Source organism: Schistocerca piceifrons, chromosome 2 (genome assembly GCF_021461385.2).
Source record: "Schistocerca piceifrons isolate TAMUIC-IGC-003096 chromosome 2, iqSchPice1.1, whole genome shotgun sequence".
Classification (NCBI taxonomy): Eukaryota; Metazoa; Arthropoda; class Insecta; order Orthoptera; family Acrididae; genus Schistocerca; species Schistocerca piceifrons.
The window spans coordinates 508,317,246-508,344,925 of NC_060139.1; the positions used below are offsets into that span (position 1 = coordinate 508,317,246).

The window sequence follows — 27,680 nt, forward strand, 5'->3', positions numbered from 1 at the left end:
TGTTATTGTAGCTCTATAGCAGCAGTATGGGTACTGGTTAGGCATGGTGCGAGTGTTTACCATCCAGTAATCACCACATTATCATCAGGAGCCACCCTCCTCCTTGGCAAGGTCAAAGGCGGTTGCCTATAGGCTCATTATATGACACAGCACATCAACGGCAAGGAGCTCATTAAACTCAGCCTTGGCAATCTCGAGTTTGTGTGGTGCTAGGGGCTGTGGCCGGCAGAAAATAAATGGAGGTCAGCATATGGGCCGGAATACGTCACTTGCTTCACATCGAAGAAAACAGCAAACTGAGATGTGCACTTCGTTGATCTCCGAGCATTGCTGTCAATGGGACACCAGCCGGCAACATCAGGAAGCAGGCAGCAGTGCCCAATGAAATCTGTTCGGATAATGGGGTCGGTGTCATTAGCGACGGTGAAGGTCCAGGGGACGTATCGTTGAAGGCCGAGGCCAAGGACATGAAGATGTATGCTGCTGGTGGGGATAGTAGGATTATTCTCTGCCTTCAAGAGGAGGGCTGAAGTGGCACCAGGATTCTATATAACACACCACAGAAAGATAGACATCTTAGAGCTAGCATTGATCAGGAACGGTGTGACTGAGCAAGTGTTGCAGATAAACAGGTGTTGGGAGACTGTGGAGGAGCTGAGCTTGCCTAATCCCTGTGGCTGTTTGCTTTTGGGTGCCAAGAGCAAGGTTCCCTGCATTTCGCAGCATCTGGGGAAAACAGTTGTGGTACCAGCAGAGGTCAGCAGATGTCAACAGTCTGGCTAGAGCTGCAGCAGCAGTAGCTGTTATTGTGCTGGCAGATGGTGCTGTGCAGATGGGAACTGAGGCAGGCCATGGTTGCCTCCAGCGTTGTCATGTCGGTGCTGAGGCAGGTCAGCACATCATGTACCCCCAGCTGCTGTGTGCTGTGCTGCAGTCTGGCAGTGAGGGGAGTAGCCAGTGTCGTCATTCGCTGTGCACCAAGCGGAGGGGGTGTGCTAAGGGCAGGAAGGGTGGCATGATGATCAGCTGACTGCAGAGGGTAGGGGTGGGGTTGACACACAGCGGCAATGGTTGTGTCATCTCATGCTACCTGTCAGTGAGGCAAGTGGCGTCAGTGAGGGAGAGGTTGGCATGTGATGCCTTAGCTTTTGTATTGGGATTGGGAGGTGAGCCAGGCAGATATCATACAGGAAACAAACAGAGACGACGTCTGGCTCTGGCACGCTTTTGATGTGGTGCAGATGCCCCCATTGCTCAAGGGAAAGGATAACCCAGACATACTGGATTTTTGATGATGTGAGTTGACCAAGGTGGCACTGGGATGTCTCATACTGGTCCTACATCACATATGTCGGCCTGAGCTGACTCATCACCACAGCAAATTTAATGGAATCGTTGGTAATGTCACAGCCGGTGAAGATGACATCTACAGAGCAAAAACATCAGCACGGGTCTTGTGGACTGAAGGGCAGTAAATGGGTCACGGCACAGGCAGACAGAGTGGTGGTGGTAGATTCGGGAATGGACATCAATGTGTCAGGGCCGTTAAGCTGGTGGCAAGCGGAAGAGTAAGCAAGCTAGTCGTACGGGAGGTGGGGGATGTTAGGTCTGTGTCCTATGCTACGTGTGCAGCTGTGTGCACATGCTGGACAGGGTTGCCAGTGAGGGGTGGCAGAGGCAGCATTACAGAGACGTTGCCAGACAGCTGCGAATATGGCAGGGTGGCCAAGTTCGACAGTTGAAAATGTTATAAAAGTTTATTTTCGAGTGGAAGTAAAAGTATTGATTTCCAACATAAATGTCATGTGGGCTAAATCACTGAAACTATACTTTTCACCATTAACAGTTTTTAGCCTGTTATGAAGATCCACTTAAATGAAAATGAGAGATATGCAGCAATTATTTGCACCACATTAACATTAAATGGAGGCAAGCAGACTAATATGGCATACAGATAATACAATCAAAGAGACTATGTAAAACATAAAAGCCTGCAACAAAAGGTTTCAATAACTGCAAAAATACATCACAAATTGAAAATATTGTGTGTGACCATGTATACACAACCCCATAATAGAATTTCTTGTTACTACTTTAAAAGCATTGTCTTATTTACCTCCAGATACTCTTCTTCAATGCTAGATACATTGCATTATATGTTTCTAGAGTTATAAATGAAATTCTTTTCTTTCTTTACACTACCCCTTGCAGCAATACTGACAGATTTGTATTGCACCTTGCACCCCACATATATTTTGTGTTTCATCCCGTCACTGCCACATTAACACTTTGAGGATGGAGCAGCTAGTGTATGTTTAACTGGCTGGTAATTTACATTTTCACAGTTTTCTGAATTTTGTGTAGCACATTTTACTGCACAGAACTTACATTGTGTTTGAAATAGAGTCTTTGTTATAGGAATGAGAAATAGTTTTTTTTTATACTGAAATGAAAATGTCTTGTTTTCGCAACAATTTTTTTCGTATTTACTTTCCAAAATTGAAATACAATTATAATTTGTTGACACTACAAAACGAACTGCCTCAAAATGTGGTTTTCTTTATTTAAAAGTATGTAGTTATATTAGCTAGAGTGTGACAAAATTCGAAGCATTCTGATGAACAAAGTCTTACAGCACGTTCTTTACAACAGTACTGATATCTCTCCTTGTCACTTTGAGACATCTTGTTTTACTTCTTTCTGCACAAACTTTGCATCTCCTCTAATGCAAACTTGACTTCTCTGGAGACAATAAATTCAGTAAAACGTCTTCCACGGAGTTTATTTTACAAGTGATTTTCAGTGGAAGCTGATTCAACCAGGCAACCTTTATTCACAAAAGCCTCTGCCATTTCAGTGATGGATTAAACAAGATGTTTATTAGTAGGCCTTGTTTTTTTTATATAAAACATAAAACTTATGAGCACCATTGTGAAAAGGTGAAAAACTTTCTTCCACTTCTTTATTTGCTTCCTATCAAAATGGTGGTCATCCATTAGCTGGTCTCTGTGACCCACACCAATTTACTCTTCAGAATGAGATTATCACTCTGCAGCAGTATGTACACTGATATGAAACTTTCTGGCAGTTTAAAACCGTGTGCTGGACCAAGACTTGAACTCTGGACCGAGTTTGAGTCTCAATGCGGCACACAGTTCTAATCCGCCAGGAAGTTTCAACCTAGTTCTTATTGTAATCCACAATACAGTCAGGTTTCATCTTCTCTATCATTCCCATCTGTATTCAGAGACTGACATCACATGCAGTTATTTCTAGATTTTGTTGTGAAAATAAATATATCCCTAGTTCCCTTCCATTTCATGTATGGCAAGTGGTGTTATCTGCAAAATGAAAGCTCATTTTTTCAGCCTCTGGGCTACTAGATATGTAGCTAGGCCTTTCCTATTACTGCTTTAGTTTTACTTTTCCAAAAAGATTGAGTAGATCAGGGATAATGTAAAAACAAGCCATATATAGAGTATGGCCATAGAAACTTTCACACAGTCTGTTTATTACATGCAAAATGCTGTTATACGCATTTGCCTGACTACCAGAACATACTCGTATTTAACATTTCAAAATGTACCCACTTCCACATTACATAAAAATCTTATGCTGTATTTCAAACAGTGGGAAATCCAGGACAGAATGTAACAATATTACGAAAAGGGAAGTTGCTACTCGCCATATAGCAGAGACACTGAGTCACAGTTATGCACAACAAAAAGGCTGTCACACTGTCGTGTGTGTGTGTGTGTGTGTGTGTGTGTGTGTGTGTGTGTGTGTGTGTGAGTGCGCGCGCGCGCGCACGAGCGAGCATGCGCGCACTTGCCGACGAAGGCCTTACTGTGGACGAAAGGTTTATTTGTGACAGGCTGTTTGTTGTGCCTAACTGCCACTCAGCATCTCTGCTAAATGGCGAGTAGCAACTTTCCTTTTCGTAACATTGTTATGCCGCATTTGTTGGGCTTTATTTTCATACAAATTTCAAAAACAAGGGGCAAATTCCTTCATCCACAGCGACATTTTCTCTTGGTTGTAAGCTCCTTCACTTTTTGTCATGAGTATATCAAAGATAGGTCTCACCTTGCGGGTACGACCATGATAATCTCAATTTTTTGAAATAAAAGTCGCATTATCTATGAGCTGTAACATTCACAGAACCAACAAAAAATGATTTCTAGGTAAAGACTTTCCTGCAAAGGAGGTCTGCAGTACAGAATTCATAGATCAACAGTCCGTCAATTTTGGTTATGTAACAAGACACACATGCAAAACCACACAAAAACACTTGTTTCATAGTACTCCACTTGTAAACTGAGTGTGGTTTCAATATCCCTGTTGCAATTAGATTGTGAATAATTTTTCTAGCATAGTAGTTTATCTCTTACCATCTTCAGAAGATATTTGTCAAAAAAGTAGGTGAAACAATCAAAAACAGAAGACTTCTGATCAATTTAAATTTGAATGCCACGTGATTCTTCAAAAACTACAAACTATGGAGCATTAGTGTAGTCATCTATCCACTGCCAAGCTGTGGGGCAGCAGTGTAGTCGTATGTCCTTGCCAAGCCGAAAGAGGAAGATTGATAGGTTGATACAGGGGGACCTCTGACAGCACCATTATCAGTAGGTTCCTCTTGGGGGCTTGCTGACACTTCACCAGAAATCCTTTCTTCATCTATAGCATAAATCATAGAACTATGCTTTCTGCTGTACAACAGATAATGTGTACAGTTACAGAGAAAATGTGACTAATATATTTACCATCACCACTTTCAAAACTAGAAATTTGTTCACCACACTATGAACCCCTACTGTTCAACAAAACATCTACCTCATCACCACCTAAGGACATCTTCAATACAAATACGAAGTATGTAGCAGACAACAACTGGGGCTCTTTTCTCCATGTGTAATCCTGTGAAGCGCTGCACGTGGCTAAATCTAAACACCGCATAGCAAGTAATATTCCTTCCCTGCCAAATATGAAAGAGACATAATACCAACATTTGAATACATTTACAAAGGCTTGGAACAGCAGATGCAGTCCTACATTGCTCATCTTTTCAGAGTAAATCCTTGCAACAAAGAAGCTACATCACTTGTCTCCAAAGTGTTAAATGATGCTGGACTCGGCACCCGCTGACAAACAGTGATGCTACATTTGATGACACTGATTCCTTCAATGACATTTTGGGGCAAAAACAGTGTTTATATTCTTGACAATGATCTCAGGCAAGTATATTTAAAACTGTACATGGCTTAAGCCCATTTGGAAAGGCTGTCCCAAAGATGTAGAGAAAAATCAATTATGTGATAAGCAAGTTAAAGTTCAAGACAGTAATTATCTATCAAAATAACAGCAGCACTGTCAAAATTTGCTAAATTTGAGAACCATTTCCTCAAAGGTACTGGATGATTATTTTGTTAATGAATAAAAGAACAGATTGAAAATGGTGTGCAGCATATCATTATTGTGGTGGTTGATGAATATTCTGTGTGCAGTACCCGATTGATGGTGTGTTGGGAGAATTAGCATAAAGTTAAACTACAGCAGTAATACAAACTGTTGTTTGAAGAACAACAGTTTCAGGAGCATTCTCTAGAAACAACTGACTGAAGATAACGATGAGGTTACCTTGATGTGTCAATATTTGTATATTAAGTTGCTGCCTAGGTTCCACAAACATTTGCACGAACATTTGGAGTATTCCCGTTAGTTGGCTAATTAATTCACCCTTTGAGTTTGTTTTTGTACTTTATATCCTACAACATTATAGTCATGCGAAATTCCAATTTCTTGTGAACTATGAGCATATAGCCCTCTATAGGTGACACCCTTCTAGGAGTATTATGGGATGGAAAAGTCACTTTTAGAAATGACAGCAGTCTGTTATTCAAAAAGGATGTTATCTCAGAACACTTAACAGTTTTAATTTTTATCTGCTGTATGAGCCCTTATGTTAAGCCATTTCTTTTGTAGTGTTGCATCTGCAATAATGACATACTAGCTGAACCGCAAGTAATTATTTTTGAAATTAGTACAAACATTTAGTGATTTGGTAAAACTTAGAGGAAGACCATGTTTCGAACACTGCAGATTAAATTCTACACTTCTTAAATTAACTTACACAAATGTCTAACAATTTTTTCCAATGTAAGGTCAATTTAGATGTAATTTGACAAATTTATGCGTAATTTAGCAATTATTCTCTTTCAAGTACATGGTAATGTGAAATTTACATGTTGATCTTCATCTTGCTTTTCAGCTGGCAAGGATGATAATTTGAGAGCCTGTAAGACTGTTGAATAAGTAATCTGGATATTTCTGAAGACAGACAAATTTCAAACATAAATAACATAGCAATGCTTTGTATATTTGTTACTAAAATTACATTTCAGCAGTCACACAGAACTGTTTTTATTATTGATTTACAACTTTCTACAAAAAATGTTTTTGAGTGTCACCATTCCTGAACTAGACAGTATATTGATTTCATATTGGAATGGAGGCAAATAAGAACAGGATCTCTGAAAGTAAACATTAACTTTGCTGTACATATTTTTATGGCATGACATTTTACACTTTTATACATAAAGTGGAGATGGTGTAGTATTTCAAGTACTACTACGGCTATTCTCCATTCTACAATAATGATAACTAATATAAAGGCCTAAATCCAAATGATGATGATGTCTTCAGTCCGAAGACTGCTTTGATGCAACTCTCCACATTCCTCTAACCTGTGCATCGCTCTGCACATCAACATAACTAATGCAACCAACATCAATTTGAACAAGCCTATTGTATATCAATCTTATTTCCCTCTACAGTTTTTACCACCCTAAAATTCCATCCATTACCAGCTTGACACAATTTCTCAACTGATCCTTCCTTTTGTCCAATTATGTCAAATTTCTTTCTTCCCAATTTGATTGAGTTATCATTAGTTACTTTGTCTACCCATCTGATCTTCAGCGTTATTCTGTAGCACCACATTTAAAAAGCTTAAATTCTCTTCTTGCCTCAACTGCTTATCACACACATTTCTCTTCTGCAAAGGGCTGCACTCGAGACAAATATCTTCAGTACAGACTTTCTAACATTACTACGGAACAGAAAGTAGCTTTGGCTATTTTCATACTGCATATTAACAGCACCACAAACGTAGCACAATGCTGCAGAGGCTGTGACTCTACATGATTTTTTAAAATAAAAACTATGTAGCTAAAGCGTGATTAAGAAAAACGTTGATGGCTGTTAATACATTTGAATATCTTAAAGTTCATTAAATGAAACTTAGTAGTAAGATATCTAATACATAAGTAGGACCTACTTCCAAGAGCGTAACACCAGTGCAAGTGTGCTCTGGCTTCTGACCAATCATTGTGTTTGTGTTAGTTTACATCAGGTTTACTCTTAAGATAAATGGATTATAGTAAATAGTATTTTGCTCCCTCTATTTTATCCCTCCTACCTTCAGAATTCCAAAGCACGTACTCCAGTCAACATTATCAAAGGCTTTCTTTAATCTAAAAAATGCTATAAATGTAGGTTTGCCTCAGATAAACCTATTTTTAAGACAATTTTTGGAACCAGTATTGCCTTGCCGGCATGTTCCTGTATTTCTAGATAATCCAAACCGATCTCCACCAAGATCAGTTTCAGCATGTTTTTCCATTCTTCTTTAAACAATTTATGTCAATATTTTCCAGCCATGACTTGTTAAAATGATAGTTGGGTAAAATTCACACCTTTTAGCACCTGCCTTTTCCAGTAATTTTTCTACATAGAGTATTTAGTCTTTCTCACCTATCCTGCATACCATTTGGAATAGTTGTGTCATATCTGGCTTCCCCAGATATATCAATAATTCTAAGGGAATGTCATCTACTGCATGGGCCTCATTTCAACCTCGATCTTTCAGTGCTCTATCAAAGTCTTCTTGTAGAATCATATCTTGCATCTCATCTTTATTCACTTCATCTTCCATTTCTATAATATTGCCTTCTCATTAATTCCCTTGCATATTCCCTCTACATATTCCTTTCAGTTTCCCCTTTTTTATTACTACTGCCTTGTCACATCCGCTCTTGATATTCATACATATGCTTTTCATTTTTCTCAAGTTATCTTTAACTCTCCTGTGGATGACCTATCTTTCCTCATAGTCATACATGCTGCAACAACTTTTGATTTTCCCTCTAGCAATTTCTGCTTCATTATTTTATATTTTCTCCTTTCCTCAAGTAACTTCAATATATTATGTGTTACGCAAGGGTTTCTAATAAGTCTTGTTTTTCTGCCAATTTGAACCTCTTGTGCCTTCACAGTTTATCTCTCAAAGCTACCTATTTTTCTTCTATTGTATTCCTTTTCCCCATTTTGGTCAACCATTGTCTAAGTTACCCTTTGAAACTCATTACAACCTCTGTCATACCACTACTGATTTATTTAGTTCTTATTTCCTTAATTTCCTACCTTTCCGGAATTTCTTCAGTTTTAGTGTGGAGCCAATAAATTATGGTCAGATTTCTCATCTGTCGCTGGGAATTATTTGTATTTTGAAATATCGATTCAAAATCTGTCTTACCATTAACACTCAGTCGGAATTGTACTTGGGTCGGAAGGTATCTTCCACGTATGTAATCTTTTTTCACGATTCTGAAATCAACTACTAGCAATGATTAATTTACCTACCAGGTGGCTTCCCTTTTTATTTCTTTCTCACAGTTCATCTGCTCGCATTATCTTCCCTTTCATTCCTTTTCATTCTATTGAATTTCAGTCTCCCATAAAAATTGAAGTTTTGCCTTCCTGAACTATGTGAATAATTTCTTTTATATCATCATACAATGCATCAGTTTCAACATCATCTGCAGCGATAGTAAGCAGTAAAACTTGTAATACTGTGGTGGATGTTGACACAGTATCTATCTTTGCTATGATAATGTTTTTAATACACTATTAGACATACTACTGCATTACTCCTATTTGATTTTGTATTTATAACCCAAAAATTCCCCCACCAGAAGTTCTGCTCTTTCTGCCAACACACTTCACTAATTTCCAGTACACCTAAATTCAACCTGACCCTTTCCCTTCTAAAGCTTTCCCAATTAAAACACCTTCCTAACTCATTCCCATCCAAGAGATGGACATCCTCCCAACTCATTCCCACCCCAGAGATTGACATAATCAACCCAGAAACTTGTTTGTGGATTACTGTGTTGATGGTGCCTCTTCCTGAATGGGATGTTGGATTATGGGAACTAAATTTTAGTGCATGTTGGACACAATGAAGTAAAACAGAAGAAAACCCATACATGAAAATATTTACACAATGTACTATTTGGTTTCTGTCGAATTGCATACCTACATTCTTAAAAACATTTTCCTGTTTTTCATTCCAAGAGCCCATCACTATAATTATTTCTCACATTTATCTTTTCATATTTTTACTGGCAACTTCCTCGAAGCAAGCTTCTTCGTAATTATTAACATAAATTTCTCCATATCAGTATCAATGACATCAACCTGTCTTGATCTTTCATATAAATTTGGCACAGCTGGCTTACAGGTGGTTGTGCACCGACTGTCTAGCATGCACATTGGACTGAATGACTAGATACCAAACTTTGGCTGCAATAGCAGAATTGTCGGTGTCTGTTTGCGCCACAGAACAGTGGTAGTATAGGGGAGGGGGAGGTTGACTGACATCCCTAGGGTGTGTGTGTGTGTGTGTGTGTGTGTGTGTGTGTGTGTGTGTGTGTGTGTGTGTGTAGGAGGTGGTGGGGGGAGGGGTAGGAGGCAGCATGCATTTTGTGTAAAATTGTGGCATCCAACCAGTCATAACTCTGGTTTTCTTAGCGAGCCATCAACCTAATTGCTTTGAACCAACTGAAACCAAAACTTGCATAGGAAACAAGTTTAAGAAAGCCGTATAATTCAGAACCAACTGCACAGAAGAGCACAGGGAAAATATAAGATACCCATGAGCTGAAAGAACAGTCCCAACATCATGGAATTTAGAACAACAAATTGTTGAATTTAAACTTTACGGGTTACGAATAAACATGCAATACATCCAGCCGTAATATATACATATCAGCCCCAAGTTTCAAATTCTGCATTTGTGAAATCTTCCACTCTTAGTGGTTGGAGAGATGGAGGAAGATCAGGAACCTCTTGTAGTTCAGGTGGAAGTTCCCAGAGAACTGTTGCTTTAGGTTTGTGCTCCTCAACAGTGCTCTTGGAGGTTTTCATTTTACTTCTCTTTTGTAGCCAAGATGTCAAAGTTGGACCATCATCATGATCAAGATCCAGTCTTGCGTACTTCTCTCTTTCCAGTCGCTCTTCTTCTCCTTCAACTGAAAGACAAAGCAATAATATTTTACAAAAATGATGTAATGTAATTAAAAAGTCTTCTGGTCCTACTGAAGTGTCAAGACCAGTTTTGAACTCTTAAAATGCATCATTAGGTGATCTGTTTGTTACGTGAATAACATATTTATTGTTTGAAATAACCAGTTTTAAAAATAAATGATCATAATCACATAAGACCACTAAGCATAGTATACTTATGTTTAAATTTAAATCGCTGTAGTATGTATAAAAAGAAATTATAGCCAAGTTCTACCATAAATTGTCAAAGCAATAAAAATAAATAACTTGATGGAAAGCCCGAAAACCAACCTATAGAATAAGGGCACATCTCAGTAACTCTGAAAAACAAAAGAAATCTGAAAAACCATAGGTGCTGTAAGAACATCCAAATAAATGAAGTCACATAAACGTAGCCTAACTTAAGTAGGGAACAGAAAGAAAGAAGCCCTCAACTGTTCAGAGACGTAGTGCAGCATCAAACTCAGCTAAACTGGCAGGACGCTGTTATGAGACCGCATGGAAAATAGCATACGCGCAATGTCAGATCAGGGTCGAATCGCGTGTACCAATGAGAAGGATGGAAACTGGCTGTATAATGTTACTAATCTCCTCCGAACAAGGGGATGAATATACCAACATCTACTGTCAATGCGTAAAGAACATGCTTCTAGGATCCAATGAACACTATTTAAACAGTCAAAATTAGCCAAAAGGCTTTTATGGCATACATCCACCTGTGCATTGTTTTGTCAGGATTTTTTTCCCATGAGCATTAAATTTCCAATTCTTCCAAAATATTACATGTACTGCCCTTGCTTTCTTGGTGTAGTAGCTGAAGATCAGAGGGGATATTTTGTCAATTCTTCTGGAGGTATTACCATAATATGGTATTCTATGATAAACCTTATGAGACACTGTATATGGAGCGCAAGGCTAATGGAACCACTATAATTCCCATGCTTGATCTTTAAAACACTCCTATTAAAGTCGGGGACAAAATTGGCCCAACATCCACTGGAGTGGGCTATGAACTGAATTATCTAAACTCATACTCAAAGACTTCTTCAGACAATTGGACATTATGCAGCTTGTGCAGCACTGATATGAATGCTGCCACTGTGTACGGTATTGGATGGTTTGAAGAATGATGAATTACCAGGTCGGAAGTTGTACGTTTTCTGTAAAGTTTCGTAACTGTTGGCATTCTCTCTAAGCTGGATGCCATTAACGTTCAGATGTTCAATAGTAAACTGGATGTTATCATTCATGCTATTTAGCTCAATGGGGGACACTATTAAAGTCTTGGGATGTGCCACTATACTCCATTTTAAAGTTGTGTGTTCAATGACATAACTGCTATAAAAGATTGTGTGTGCACTCGCTTATGCAATTCTCTGGTACATACTGCAGTTTTGCACACAAACTTTTTCAACCAGATGAGTGTCAGACAATAAATCCAAAAATTCTAAGATCAATCCCTAGTTTACCACAAGAGTTTCATGCACGTAACACAGTTTTTGCCAATGACACTGTTGTATGTATAAAAAATGCAAAGTTGTACCATACATTCTACACTGATTAAGATGTCCCACTGCAACTGTCTAACGAAGTACTGTGCTGGGGAGTATTTTGTTGACCTGCTCTTTGTTCTCCTCCAACAACCAGAAATTTAATGTTACATTTTGACTTCACAGGCTAATGTAATGTACACACTGCAAAGGATACACTGTGTACCAGTACAGTTTCGCATCTTTCAAATTTCATTTGCAGGTAGTGTCTTAACGGAAAGTATTGCTTCTATGCTATCTTTTGTGCCAAATCTTTTTTAACTTTACTGAAAAGATTATCAAGATTATTTTACTTTTTTAGAAGACAAAAAGCCTCAAAATATTTGAGAGGGATAAGCAGTTCCTGTGTATTGGGGTAAGCAGTTCCTGTGTATTGGGGTAAGCAGTTCCTGTCTATAGCTTCTACCACTCTGGCCTATCAAGTGCCATAGTGCCATGTATGGAAGAGGAAAATTATCATCAGTATCATCTAAAAGACCATAGTGAAAGAGTTCTACAATAATAATGATATATGGCACCACCATTGACAATACACACACAAATAATGTTGGTAGAATATCATTACAAACAGAGGCATTCATTTCTGTGAGCAGCTACTTCAGCAGTATGTTTGGAGAATAATTCTGGAGCAGAGTGTTTTACAGACATGCTACATGAAGTAACAATTTTGCTGCTTATACATTACATGTAAACAAGATAGAAAAGCAGGAAGTCAAAAGGAGAATACTTTTACAGGCAAAAAGAAACACTTCAACTACAGATGTCACCCGTCATGTACAGAAATTAAATATGAACAGTGGCACAAATGCACAAAAGGAAACTGAAGACATCTGAAATGTGGTGCTAGAAGATAGTCATAAACTAAATGTTGAGACAAAGAATCCAATAAAGAAGTAGCAGACTGAACATGTGAAGAGAGAAATACATAGAAGAGTCCTGACAGAAGGAAGAACTGCTTGCCAAGATTGACGTGTGGGATTAACCTGGTGGAGGAGTGGCCAGTACAATGGAAATGTTGACTATGGTAATGAAAAGAACTGTCTGTGCTCCTGTCATTTAGATCCTTAGCCCCTATGGTGAAGTATGATGAGATAATTGTGGTTAACATGAATAAACATATTAAAAATATTACTAAAATAAAAATTAAATATTTGTATAACATTTCTTATGTGCACGCATGCATATTTTCACAAGTCAGTTCTCAAAAAATTGGCTTAAACATAAAGGCAGAGCTCAAAGAAAACAATGTGAACATATTACAACAGATAAATGTGGCTTAGTAATTGCTCAAGAAAAAATGGATGAGCCAGCCATTCAGCAATAAACTATGACTACCACCTTATTAGTTTTGGGTGGAGTATAAACAACACACAAAACTCTAAAACATGTACCACATTCATCTTTATGTCAGCTAACATAGGGAGAAGGTCTCCACTTAATTACTTCTGCCCTGTCTTCAGAAGGAAACAACCACTTAAACTCGAAACATTGTTTTCTATCAGGAACAAAATTTTACAAGAAATTTGCAAAGGAAATGAAAGTTTATTAAAAACAACAGATCATAAAGGCAGGTACAACATTCGTCATAAGTAACGCAAACTACAATATTACTTAGAGGACTCAAGAGCAGTGGTTGATAATGAAGGGGGACAGCTGCAAAATCCCTTTTCATTTCAATACATGATTACAGTATACTGCTTTTACAAGAAAATCATGTGTTAAATTCTAAAGCGCATGACGGTAATGTCTTGTCATTTTCCTGAAATCAATATCTCGCTACTCATAGAGGAATACTGGTTGAAGGTTTCAGGCGGCCAGAGGGAAGTACAGGAGCATGGAGCACAACTGAGTGCTTACAGGCCTGAGGTTAGTGTTCCAATCACACTGGAGTAAATGCAATTGGCATAGCAGCATCTTCATGGTCCAGAAGTTATCAGCAAATGTCCTCAGTGTGTGCAGTGATGAAGAGCATAACTGTTTCATGTTATAAGTGTGTAGCAAACTGTGTGTACATCAAAGAACATTCTATAACATAGAAAAACTGAATGTGACAATGCACTTGTTAGTTAAGACACTGACATATTCATGAGGGTGAGTTTGCTCTATATGCTCTGCTGATTTAGGTTTTCCTAATTCACTCCAGGCAAATGCCAGGCCACGACCACCTGTCCTCTCTTCATAAAGGGTGCTTATGTATTCAGTATGTATTTATATTTTGAGCTACTGATTTTATTGAGAGATGATCCTTGAATGAATAAAAAATTAAATAAAATAAAAAAATGAAAATTTGTTTTATTGAAATAGGAAAAGTAATGTAGGGGGACAATAAAAACTGAAAAATGTTGCCCTGATTCTTACATATTATTAGTCTACGACATATGGATGAATGAATGAATGAATGCAGAGGCTGATCCAGAACAGACAAACAAATGATAGTAGGGTGACAGTTGTAAGATTAGTTGGTTGGTTGGTTGGTTGTTTGAGGTTAAAGGGACCAAACAGCAAGGTCATCAGTCCCTTGTTTCAAATAGACTCCATTCTGCTAACGGGACATCTCAGTATAGTCAGAAAAATAAAACGGATAAAGGGGAAACGTAAAAGGGCAGTCACGTTGTCATTAGTAAAAACAAATGAGGGAAGTTGGCAAGAGAACGAACCCAACACTATGCTGAAACAGCATAGGCAAGACCACCTGTGACTTAAAAGGTACAACTACTATAATGCAGAAAGTACGTATGGGAATAGAAAAACTAACCAAGCCTTAAAAAGAAGGGGTGAAAACAGAGTAAAAGGGAAAGAAAAGAGGATTCCGGTCAGGGAGGTGAATCGGGAATCTCTGAACACTGCCTACAGTGGGAGACAACCAAACACTCACCGCCCTGCCCCAACACCAGAGGGAGATTAAAAACTTTAAAACTGAGAATAAAAACCACTCTCCCGGAGGAAACCTAGAACCAGAGAGACCATCCGGGAATCGTCAGCCAACATCAAAGGTAAAGTGTGGGGGAGTCTGTACTTAGCACGCAGAGCCAAAAGAAGGGGGCATTCAACCAAAATGTGGGCCACTGACTGGAAGGCTCCACAACCACATAGCGGGGGTGGCTCATCACGCAAAAGGAAACCATGGGTCAGCCTGGTATGGCCAATGCGGAGACGACACAGTGTGGTCGAGTCCTTGCGGGAGAGGCTAAAGGAAGAACGCCATGGGCCTGTATTCACCTTAATGGCACGAAGTTTATTAGACAGTGGAGTAGCCTCCCAAGAATTGGCCCATGACTGTGCAAAGTGGGATTTGATGTGAAGCCGTAAATCCGCTGCAGGAGGGGTTACAGAAAACGGGGGGTAAGTAACTGCTCCCCCAGCCAAACGATCAGCGAGCTCATTACCCGGGATACCCACATGGCCCGGGACCCATAGGAAGTCAATGGAACAAGCAGCACGGTGAAGATCAGCGAGATGGTCATGGATGGCAGAGACCAAGGGATGGCGCGAAAAACACCGGTCAATAGCAAGAAGGCCACTCATCGAGTCCGTACATAACAAAACGCGGTTGTGTTGGGATTGTTTAATAAAGGTAAGGGCCCGGGAAATTGCCATCAATTCCGCAGTAAACACCCCACATGAGGGTGGCAGTAGATGATTTTCCGTTCCAACAAAGGACGTGAAGGCATACCCAACATGATCAGCAGATTTAGAACCATCAGTGTAAAAAACAACAGCATCCCGAAACTCCCATAAAATTTGGCGGAAAAAGGAACGGAACACCACCGGGGGGATGGAATCTTTCGGACCGCGGCGGAGATCCATCCGAATTCGAGGCCGAGGAACTAACCAAGGAGGGGTGGAGGGGAGGGAGCGAGGAAGACAGGACAAAGAAGGAAGCCGAAAATCACGGGTAAGAGACGCAAGGCGCAGCCCAACCGGTAAACCCGCCCGAGGGCGGGAGTCAGGCGGGCGACGCCCATGGTCTGGGAATAGGATAGAATAGGAAGGATGAGCGGGAGAAGAACGGATAGTAAGGGCATAAGACACCAGAAGCTGGGACCGCCGAACAGAAAGGGAGGGGATCCCAGCTTCAACCAGGAGACTATCAACAGGGCTAGTAGGGAAGGCACCGGTGGCCAAACGGATACCACGATGGTGGACTGGATCCAGCACGTGCAGCGTGGAAGGAGCAGCTGAACCATAAACTTGACAACCATAGTCCAAACGTGACATAACTAGAGCACGATAAAGACGGAGGAGGAGGGAACGGTCCGCACCCCAGGAGGAGTGGGCAAGGAAGCGAAGGACATTGAGTTTACGGAAACATCCTACCTTCAGGAGTCTGATATGGGGCAGCCAAGTGAGCTTGTTGTCGAAAAGAAGACCTAGGAAACGAAACTGTGGAACCACAGGCAATCTTTGTGCAGCGAGATAGAGCTCTGGATCAGGGTGGACCGTAGTACGGCGACAGAAGTGGACCACCCGCAATTTTAAAGGAGAGAATTGAAACCCGTGGGAGAGGGTCCATGCAGAGGCACGCCGTATAGCCACCTGGAGCTGCCGTTCTGCAGATGGCATCGAGGAGGAACTAACCCAAATGCAGAAATCATCCACATACAGGGCAGGGGCGACCAAGGGACCGACAGAGGCCACAAGTCCATCGATAGCAATGAGGAAAAGAAGGACACTCAAGACAGAACCCTGTGGGATGCCCGTCTCCTGGGTCCGTGGAGAACTAAAAGCAGTACCAACTCGAACTCTGAATGACCGATGGATCAGGAACTGGCGGATAAAAATCTGGAGTGGGCCCCGAAGACCCCACTGATGAAGGGTTAGTAAGATGTGATGGCGCCAGGCCGTGTCATAGGCCTTGCGAAGGTCAAAAAACACTGCAACCAAATGGCGGCGCTGGGAAAAAGCCTGCCGAACTGCGGATTCCAAGCGAAGCAAATGATCGATTGGAGATCGTCCCTCTCGAAAGCCACACTGGTAAGGGGACAATAGATCCCGAGATTCGAGGACCCAAGTGAGCCGACGGGCTACCAGCCGTTCAAGTAACTTACAACCAACATTGGTCAAACTAATTGGCCGATAGCTGTCAACAGATAGGGGGTTCTGACCAGGCTTAAGGACAGGAACCACAATGCTATCCCTCCACTGAGAAGGGAAGTCACCCTGGAGCCAGATATGGTTAAACACCCGAAGAAGATGGTGCCGTTGTGGAGCACTGAGATGTTGAAGCAGCTGGTTATGAATGGAATCTGGGCCAGGAGCCGTATCATGAGAAGCAGATAGAGCAGAAAGAAATTCCCATTCAGTGAAAGGTTCGTTGTAAGATTCTGACTCACAAGTGGTGAAACATAAGGTGACAGCTTCAGCCTGCTGTTTTTGATGAAGGAAAGCAGCTGGATAGGAGGCCGACGCTGATGCCACTGCAAAATGGGTCACAAGATGTTCTGCGAGAACTAATGGGTCCGTACAAATGCCATCTGGGAGGTGAAGGCCTGGGAGGGTGGACTGCCGATGGCAACCTTGGAGAGAGCGAAGTGTAGCCCATACCCGTGACAGAGGGACAGTGGAACCAAGGGAAGAAACGAATCGTTCCCAACATATCCGCTTGCTCTGTTTGATTAAATAACGGGCTTTAGCGCGAAGGCGCTTAAAGGTAGAAAGGCTGGCTACAGATGGGTGCCTCTTAAAGTGTTGCAAAGCTCGACGGCGATCACGGATGGCAATGGCCGTACTCCACCACGGGACTTGCCGACGACGAAATTGTCCAGATGAGCGCGGGACAGCAAGGTTAGCAGCGCGAACAATCGCGTCAGACACGTCACGTAGGACGTCATCAATACAACCCGACAAAGAGGGAGAAAACTCGACCTGTGCAGTATATAGAGGCCAATCGGCGCGGTGGAAAGACCAACGAGGTAACCTCTCCATCGGGGAGCGGGAAGGGAGCGTGATAATCAACGGGAAATGGTCACTATCACAAAGGTCGTCGTGTGGCGACCAGTGTAATGAAGGGAGGAGAGAGGGAGAAGAAAGAGAAAGATCAATGGCAGAAAAGGTACCATGACCAGCACTGAAATGAGTAGGGGAGCCATCATTAAGAAGGCACAGGTCGTGGTCTGCAATAAATTGGTCGATAAGAAGACCTCGTCTAGATGGAAAGGCACTGCCCCACAAAGGATGATGAGCATTAAAATCCCCAAGGAGGAGGAAGGGAGGAGGAAGTTGCTGAAGAAGGGTGGTTAAGGCAGCAGGTGTAAGAGTCCTGTCAGGAGGGAGATAAAGATTGCATACTGTGACTGCAGAGTCTAAGTGGACCCTAACAGCAACTGCTTCCAATGTAGTTTGGAGAGGAATCCACGTGCTAGCAATGTCTGTACGGACCAACGTACAAACGCCACCAGAAGCCCGCAAGGGTCCGACCCGATTTCGACAGAAAACACGGAACCCACGGAGGGTCGGTGAGTGAGCATCAGTAAAATGAGATTCCTGGAGAACCACACAAGCTGCTGAGTAGGACGAAAGAAGGGATTTCAATTCCGGAAGGTGATGATAGTAGCCATTACAATTCCATTTGAGAACCACAGAACGATGGTTTAAATGAGGGCTGAACACGCTAAATCCAGTCATACCGCCGGGTCCCCACCTGTCACCGACAAGGAGGGGGCGACATCCATAAACGACAGGTCAGAATCCGGTTGTGAAGCCGGGGAAAGGACCTCCGGTGACACCAGAGGCTCTTTGTCCCGGGACTTATGTTTCTTCTTCTTTTCAGGCTGAGATCGAGGAGGGCTGTGTGGCATAATGGAGCCAGCTGCAGCAAGATCAGGAACAGAAAGAGACCGGGCGACCTGGGGGCCGATAGACCGCGGCTCTCGCGGTCGCCGCGCTGCAGCAGACCTTTGACCTGGAAGGTGCCGGGAAGGGGCATCCCGGGAGAGGCGCCCTTGACCGGCAGACGCCGAAGGAGTGGGACACTTCTCCGGCTGGGGAGGGGGAGCGGCGCCCAGAGGAGAAGGTGTGGGAGCCGCAGGGGAGGGGGGAAGGAGAGGGGTCCGGGACAGGGGTAAGGAAGGGGGAGGAAGGGATGAAGATGTAACCAAGGCGTAACTAGATGTCATGGACACAGGGTGCAATCGTGCATATTTCTTACGGGCCTCCGTGTAGCTTAAACGATCAAGAGACTTATACTCCTGTATCTTTTTTTCTTTCTTATAGACTGGGCAATCTGCTGAACGTGGAGAATGACTACCATGACAATTTACACATACAGGAGGGGGAACACAGGGACTCCCCTCATGGAGTGGACGTCCACAGTCACCACAGAGAGGGTCCTGGGTACAGCGAGAAGACATGTGGCCAAAACGCAAGCACTTAAAACACCGCATAGGAGGTGGGATGTACGGCTTCACATCACAGCGATAGACCATAATCTTAACTTTCTCAGGAAGGGTATCCCCTTCAAAGGCCAGGATAAAGGCACCAGTATCAATACGATTATCTTTAGGACCCTTCTGAACACGCCGAACAAAGTGAACACCCCGCCGCCCGAGATTGTCCCGAAGTTCCTCATCAGTTTGAAGGATGAGGTCTCTGTGAAAAATCACACCTTGTACCATATTTAGAGACTGGTGAGGGGTAATGGACACGGGAATTGTGCCAAGATGGGTACAGGCACGAAGGGCTGCAGATTGGGCAGCCGAAGCAGTTTTTATCAGTAATGAACCCGACCGCATCTTGCTCAGGGAGTCCACTTCGCCGAACTTGTCTTCAATGTGTTCCACAAAGAATAAAGGTTTGACACCGGTGAAAGTATCTCCATCAGTCCTGGTGCAAACTAGATAACGGGGGAAAGGTTTTGCCCCTAGACGACGGGCCTGACCCTCCTCCCAGGGGGTAGCCACGGAAGGGAAGGCCGAAGGGGCAAGAGAAGCAGCACTTGAGGAATCAGTACCACGCAGAGAGACGGCCGCAGAAGAGCGGCCAGAGGTTTGGACCCTTATGCGTTTCATCTGCATAGCGTCCGCCCTGATGCCACCCACTCCGATCAGGGGCTCTCCTCACGGGCGCCACCCAGCCAGAGCAAGGGCCGTCTGGCACGGCGGCCATTGCCGGGAGTTCCGATGCTCCAGGATGACGAGCAACCACTCCAAGGCATGCATGAGGAGGTCACAGCTCAGGTATCAGAAGTGTGATCCCTGTGTGTTCAGGGGGCTCAACCAAAAGGGTACATAGCGACCCCACCACACGGGCTGGCTACCGTGCTGGCTATGCACCCTAGCATCAGACAACGACGTAGAAGAAAAGGTGGAATATACTAGGAGGGCACACGTCGGAGACACTAGGTAAGGTGCTCTTCCCCAAATGGCTCACACTACGGAAAGAGAAATTTTGGAATGGAGGTCAAACCCCAGAGGGGGACCAAGGAATGCCAAAAGGAGGAGATGATTACGCAACAAAGCCAGAGTGTAAAACCAACAGAACCAGGAGGATAGCGGGGGCCAACATAAGCAAGGACACCAATAGAGGGAGAGGAGAGGGCGACGGGAAAGGGGTATGGAGGGGAGAGGAGGGGAAGGGAAAGGAAATGCAGCCCGGGAGAGAAAGAAGGCTGCAATGGCTCGGGGCCCCGTGCTCGCCACGCACGTATCCACGAAAGAGTTGTGGACCCCCTGGGGGGTGTAAGATTAGTGACAAGAAATCTATAATCAGTGGTATCATGGATGGCCAAGGATTACTACCACAGGCAGTTACAACAAATAAGCAGTTTATGCATTAAACCAAAGCAAATTGGTAGCTGCTTCCATTTCCCCATACACCATCTTGTTTCAGTTTCCTTTTCATCACATCTCAATATAAGAAATTTCTATCAGGTGCAGACTGTCACAGTACTTCTTTATACAGGATGTGTCATAATTAATGGCACAAACGCATACAGTTGGAAGTATGCAATCCTAGAAGCAGAAAAGTAACAGTAAACATAGGGTCGAAAATGCATACCTTATGAGCTAAGAGCAATTTTTCCTCTTTGGTACCGTGAATCAAATCTCTACTATAAGCTCTTTGCTTTCCATATTTTGGGAAGGGATAATATGAACCAAAACAAGAAAAAAATGTCAAGTAAACATGTGCTCTAAAATGCATACCTTAAGAGCTATGAGCACTTTTTCCATCTGCGGTACTTTGGACAACTCTTCTAATGAACAAGTGCTCATAACTTAAGGTATGCATTTTAGAACACATGTTTACTGGACATTTTTTCCTTGTTTTGGTCCATATCATCACTTCCCAATACGAAAAGCAAAGAGCTTGCAGTAGGAGAGATTTGCTTCACAGTATTGAAGGTGAAAAATTGTTTATAGCTCTTCAAGGTATGCATTTTTGACACTATGTTACTGAGGCTTTTGCTTCTAGTATCATGTACTTTCAACAGTATGCATTTACACAATTAATTATGATACACCCTGTATAATTTCTTCAAAAGCAGCAGTGTGAAATTTGAATAAAATTTTCTAACATTTTTCCCTATCAGCATAAAAAAAATATCTTAAAGAGAGATCACAATGTAAAGGAATGATGTCAGATATGTAAACATTTACTTAATACATAGACTGGTTGTAACATCTACATCTGAAACAAAATCTGTAGACTTTCCTGTTCAAGTAAAGCAGGAAGTTTATGTCATATTCAAGTTGCTAAAGAAGTTCTTCCAATTACCTTTCATTTTTAAATTCATTAAATCTTCTGCAGTGTAGTGTGAAAATCTGCAGTTGGTGCCAAAAACACATTCACGAGTCTGCTGATACCTCTTGCACGGTACTTTTGCTGATTCTTCTGCCAATATGGTCTTTGCATCTATAATTACAAAAACTTTTATCTCTATATTATAAAAACAGTATGAATTGTTTGATTTCACTATATGATGAAGATATATGTACATCAATGCAATGTAATACAGATAGACTATATTAAATGGCATTTAAGACCATGTGATTGATTTCAACTATTCAAAGCAATAATGAACAAATTCATAACTAGTCAAATGCTGTCACTGACAACACATTCTTTTTCTTTTTCCCAAAAACGTAGCCTTAATTTACTGCATCTGCCATAACACAGTATTAATCATATGTGTACAGTAAATAAACATAATGAATCTACTGATGAAAAGCTAGTTTTCAGCCAGACAGCAATGCTAAGATACTGTGATGTTTTGACAAATGTCAGACTCTTCATAGTCTTTCAAAGTGTTGAGACACTGCAGATGCACCCACACTAATACACAGGAGATGGCTGTTTCCACAATCTGGCTGCAGACAGCTGAGTATAATAGGGCAGACAGGCTCTGTTCAAATATATTTTGAAACACTGTTGATCTGCATAGTGTGCTGTCCAGTGCTGGCCACAACTTGGCATATAGTCCCTAATGCGAGTTACCAACCTATAAACTTAGTTGATAACTTTCATCCCTACTGACAAGATTTTTGTTGTTTGTTATTTCTACAGATTCCTTTATTTTGTTTTCTCAACAGCTGCTGGCTAGGTGCAGCAACTTATCATTAAAACTGAGTATATGTTTTACATTTTGGCTGTTCTCTGTCAGTGCTGATTTCTCTCTGTATACATCACAATGTTACTGATATACAGCACTGTAGTTGCCTGATGTATGGGAAGACACATTCAAATGGAATGCTACATATCCCTGCAAATGAAGTTGCAGTAGGTCCTTCATCTTTGGTGATGCCTGAAAGACTATTTTGATGTAACGTTTTCCCAGCAGCCTGAAAATCTTGGCTGAGAATGGCTCCATATAGGGAAGAAAACTGAATACGTTCTGTCCTTCCTGATTTACTGCATCTATTCTTTCCTTTAACACTCTTCTTATATGGTACACAATGTGCACATTTCGTCAGAACACTGTCTTAGTGTTACAGCTGACTCGTACCCAATAGCAAAACTGGTTAGGAATGTATGCCTCTCCAATGGATGGTAACAGCTCGTTGCATGCAAGTATAGATCTGTTTGAAAGTTCCTTATATAAACTGTATAACCTAGGATACCTCTACCTTCTTCCCGATTAAGATATCCAAGGAAGGTAGATACACTCTACACAGAATTCTCTGAAAAGTTGGCACTCCAAACAGACACCCAAAATGCAAGCAATGCTTTTGTTATGTTGATACATTTGCAGCATGTGAGAATGGCAGCCACTGTCCAAGTTTCTGAGTCACTTAAAAAGCATTCAACAAAATAATACATTCACAACACAACTAGATCAGAATGAATATCTTCCTTTCTTGGCTACCATATGAAGAAAGAAAGCTGGTGGTACACATGCAGCTTATAGGAAGAAGGCCCACACAGACCTGTATCCACATGCAACAAGCTGCTAACATCTAGTGCTGAAATATATAGTAACAACAACTCTGGTCCATATGGTGTGTGTCAGCTATACAATGAAAGTCTCCCAGCTGCACAACAACACCTGAAGGAGTTTTCCATCAAAATTGATACAGTAAATGCTCAGATTGGAAGTGTGCTCAAAGAAAGAAAAGATTCAGTGAACCAGATAGAAGGTTTAGGAGGACAGACACGGTTTTCTTCCTTTCATGTGGCCACTCTCAACCAAGACTGCACGGCTGCTTGGAAAATGTGACATCAAAACCGTTTTCCCTCCAGACCACCAATAAAGATGAAACATATTCTTGGTTCTGTTAAGTACCCACTGACACTTCACATACTTAAGGTATATCTTATCTCTAATGAATGTGCAGGCAAATTCAGCACTATCTCAAAACACTGCAAGGAACACAATACAACTGATGTGTACATCTGGGACACACAAAGAAATCAGTAGTGGCAGAGTGCAACCTAAACAAAGAACTCATGTTTGCTTTTGAGAACAAAAAAAAAAAAGGTTCTGAGCACTATGGGACTCAACTGCTGTGGTCATAAGTCCCCTAGAACTTAGAACTAATTAAACCTAACTAACCTAAGGACATCACACACATCCATGCCCGAGGCAGGATTCGAACCTGCGACCGTAGCGGTCGTGCGGTTCTGGACTGTAGCGCCTTTAACCGCTCTGCCACTCCTTTTGAGAACACCAAGATGCTGTGCCGAGCCAGTGACTACTGGAGAAGCATAATAAAGGAATTTTATAAATAAGCATCCATGAACATTTTGTCAACAGGGATGAGGGTTATCAAATAAACTGTGTGTGTAGTCTCACATTTGTGGCTACACATGTTTTAATCTTAGTCAGCATTCCCTACAATATTGGAGTGGATAACTTCATGCTCTTACGAACATACGTGAAAGTTTAACTGTAATAGCAAAACTAAATTATTTACACATCTTCAATAATTGTGACAGAAGGAAGAGGTACACCAGAGATGAAGTTTTAATAAACCCTAGGCTACAGTTCTCGTAGTGCTTACTTGGAAACTCCCAAATACTACTTGGTCTGTCTGTATACCAGCTTCGTTAAAGTAGCTCTTCAAACATCTGTAATTGGGTGCTTGTAATATTCGTTTGTGTCATCTTCGTACTGGGCCTAGCAATTGTGGCGGCCCTATGCAAAACAATCATTCGAAAACAACAGGCACGCATGACGTCACATAACACAACACACTTACGTCACGGCTCAAAGCCAGTGGGCGGTATCTAATATCACAATTGCAGAGTATTGATGTAAATGTTGCAATTCTGTGTGTGTATCAGGCACAGTTGTTTCCTGGCTGACCTTTCACACTTCTGCGGAATGTGCGTTGTTTTGATACTTCCTGGGTCACTAAAGCACATTCCGCTATAGAGTGAAAGACTTCTACCACTAAGAATTATTTCAAACAATCTGAGATCAGCTGTAACTGTGTAAAAGAGTCACAAAATCTTGAATTTAGCATAAAAAGTTGGGTATATAACTTCACGAAATACAAACGCAAATGGTTTATGCAATAGTAGTCATATATGATTTTATCAGGATGAGTGAAAAACGGTTTTACTGGTAACTTTACATTACATCAACTTGCAGGAACAGCAAGGCTCAGGTATTGTAAGATAATAAAGTTATAAATCCACTATACCATACCGCGAAAAGCATCATAATGTTCTTTTCTCAATCTCACGTGCATTGACCCTGATATGTGTTTTTTCCTCGCTTCATAATCATCAACAAATGATCTGTCACAATAATCGCAGTAATAACGTTTACCCATCTAAAATAAACCAGTTTAACCGATATGACGCTGCTGTTCAGCTAAAACGAATAACCACCTCGACACCTCAAGTCGGGTCCTGAACTGTACACAACTCGCAAAGTATACTGAATACTGATAAAAACCGCCCGTGGAGAGATCCAGTCAACCAATGAGAACCAAGTTACCATCAGCCAATGAAAAGGTTCGACTGGAAATTTCATATTCGTTGAAATCTGACAGCTAGGCTGGATTTCTTTGTCAAAGTTGATAAGTCAAATATTTATGTCAAAGAAGTTTGATGGTGTAATAGGCACTTCGTCAAGCCTCATCTGTCGTCAAATAAATTTGATCAAATTTAGGGCCTCGCTGTAGATCATAAAAGTCTCTTGTCTTCTGTTCACTGCAATGTGACATACGTGGAGCGCTAGCATCGCTGCAGCGTCCCAAATTTCATTATTCTATAGTGTGGCTAATGTCAACTACAAAATTAATATAGATGTGTGAAGCTGACGAGGCGATTTACAACGTGAGGCACCCTGAATACAAAAATAGATTAAGAAGATGAGAGAGCAATAAAAATATTGCGGAGATAATTAGCCGTGAGATACGGCGTGGTTGTACGGCAGTAGACATTAAGAAGAAAATTAATTTCATCCTCGCACCCACGAGAAAGCAAAAGTAGGTATCGACATACTTATTTCTTTTTATTTATGCAATTAAAGTTTACATGACATACAAATGATTTGCATAAATTTGTTCACTGCAGCTACTTGAAGCATACAAGAAGTAGTTTACATTATTTTCATTACTATTATTGCAGATGCTTATAAGCTTTATATTCCGCAAGTGTACTGGTTCCACATGCCAAAGTGGAGCAATGTCGAGAGTTCGGAAAGTGGCAGTGAACGTGGTACACCAACGTTCGAAGAAATGTTTGAGGTATGTACATTTGTTTACATTTTACATAACTAAATGTGATTATCTTGCCAGGGCACTTTCCCAGCGCCATTGTAAAATGTTTTAAAGCATTCTCTAACTGCTCTCCCGTGTGCTGGACGTCCAGAAGCAGCTTGGCAAGCTATTGGTTCCATTCGCGGTAGGTCTTCAGTGCTTTGAGACTCAAGAGAAGTGCATTCAACTATTACGGCGGACACTGTTTCCTGACGAGCGTAAAAGTGGTTTCTTCTCTCAGTTAACAAGTTGTGCAGGGTGCAGGCAGCCAGTGTAGTTGTGGTACCTTTTTCTGGAGGCAGATTAATGGTAGTAAGAAAAATCTAGAAACGACTGGCAACAATGCAAAGCTGATTTTGACTAATCTTCTTTCCCGTGACAGTCTGTAATTGAATTCTTCCTTTTTTAAGGGGTAGGCCTATGGCTTCATAATGTTGTAACTCAGAGAGGAAAAGCACCATTTGCCAGTAGGGCCTACAACCATTGGAATTGTAAAGTTTGTGTTCCCAAGCTTCCTGCCTTCAGGAATGATCAGAATAGATTGGTCAATGAGACACTCCCATAGTTTGCATTTTGAAAACACTCCAGCCCATTAGTTCCTACATCAGCATACAAAAATTTGTACGTAGCATCTATTGTGGCAAATAAAATGATGCTGTTAAAGGATTTATAATGAAAAAGTGAGATTCACTAGCTTATGCGCATTTAGTATGAATATGCTTTCCGTCCATTGCTCCTATAGTGTTATAACAGTTCCACTTTTTCTCAAAATCCTTTGCAATTTGCTCCCACTCTTCTCTGCTTATGGGTACCTGCAAATAAGATTTGCGTATGTGCAAGGAAGTATGTAACTAATGGCTTTCATTTCTGTTTTATAGCATGAAATGCAGGCTCAAGAAGAGCCTGTTGTCACATGCAATGAGGCACAGCCACAGCTCCAGCATTAAGAGCTCTCCCACAAAGAGAAGGCACAACCGATTAATTTTGTAGTTTCTTGACTCAAAATGTAATTGATTTGTTTATAAAATAAAAATAGTTCTTAACGCACATAAAGTGTATTGAAATTTATTTACCTTCAGACATTGGTCCTTTAGTGCTTTATAAATTGCTGCACTCAGTTCAGGTATTATTATCGTTAACGTGCACTGTGCTATTCAAGTGCTGTACTGTAAGCTAGAGTAACTCTCTCCTGTTTCAAGGAATTGGAGTGTTACAGTGGGCCTGTATTCAGCAGATATAGAAGTTCTTGAGTATGGTGCTTTGTGATATGAGGATACACTTCACTGAGCACATACTGAAATGTATGCTCATCCATTCTTAAGTAATTTATGTACGACTTGACGTCCTCCACTACAAGCTCACGTAACAAGTTTTGTTGAATGCTTTTATTGTCTCGTAAAATCCATGGCTTCACCCAAGTATGTTTCATCCCCCCCCCCCCCCCCCCCCACTTCCACATGTGCACACAGTGCAATTGTGGTACATGCAACTGCTGCAATTAGTAACAAGTTGTTTTTGTCAGCCATCGTGAACTATGACAAAAAAATGTGATGACAGTGTAATACCCCTTTTTTAGCAC

At 41.5% G+C, this 27,680-nt stretch overlaps 1 protein-coding gene and 1 long non-coding RNA gene across 2 annotated transcripts; one reads left to right on the forward strand and one right to left on the reverse strand.

The window, feature by feature from the left end:
* Positions 1 to 9,916: 9,916 nt before the first annotated feature.
* On the reverse strand, positions 9,917 to 25,256 carry LOC124777300 (zinc finger matrin-type protein 5). Its single transcript, XM_047252652.1, has 3 exons — positions 25,042 to 25,256; positions 21,669 to 21,806; positions 9,917 to 10,373 (listed from the first exon to the last, which is right to left on the reverse strand). Exons 1-3 carry the CDS (start codon positions 25,166 to 25,168, stop codon positions 10,111 to 10,113), a joined length of 528 nt encoding a protein of 175 aa, XP_047108608.1. The 5' UTR covers positions 25,169 to 25,256; the 3' UTR covers positions 9,917 to 10,110.
* Positions 25,257 to 25,537: 281 nt separating this feature from the next.
* LOC124777301 lies at positions 25,538 to 27,148 on the forward strand. The gene is made up of 3 exons (XR_007015708.1): positions 25,538 to 25,828; positions 25,971 to 26,089; positions 26,980 to 27,148. It is a non-coding gene; the product is annotated as an uncharacterized LOC124777301 (long non-coding RNA).
* Positions 27,149 to 27,680: the final 532 nt, after the last annotated feature.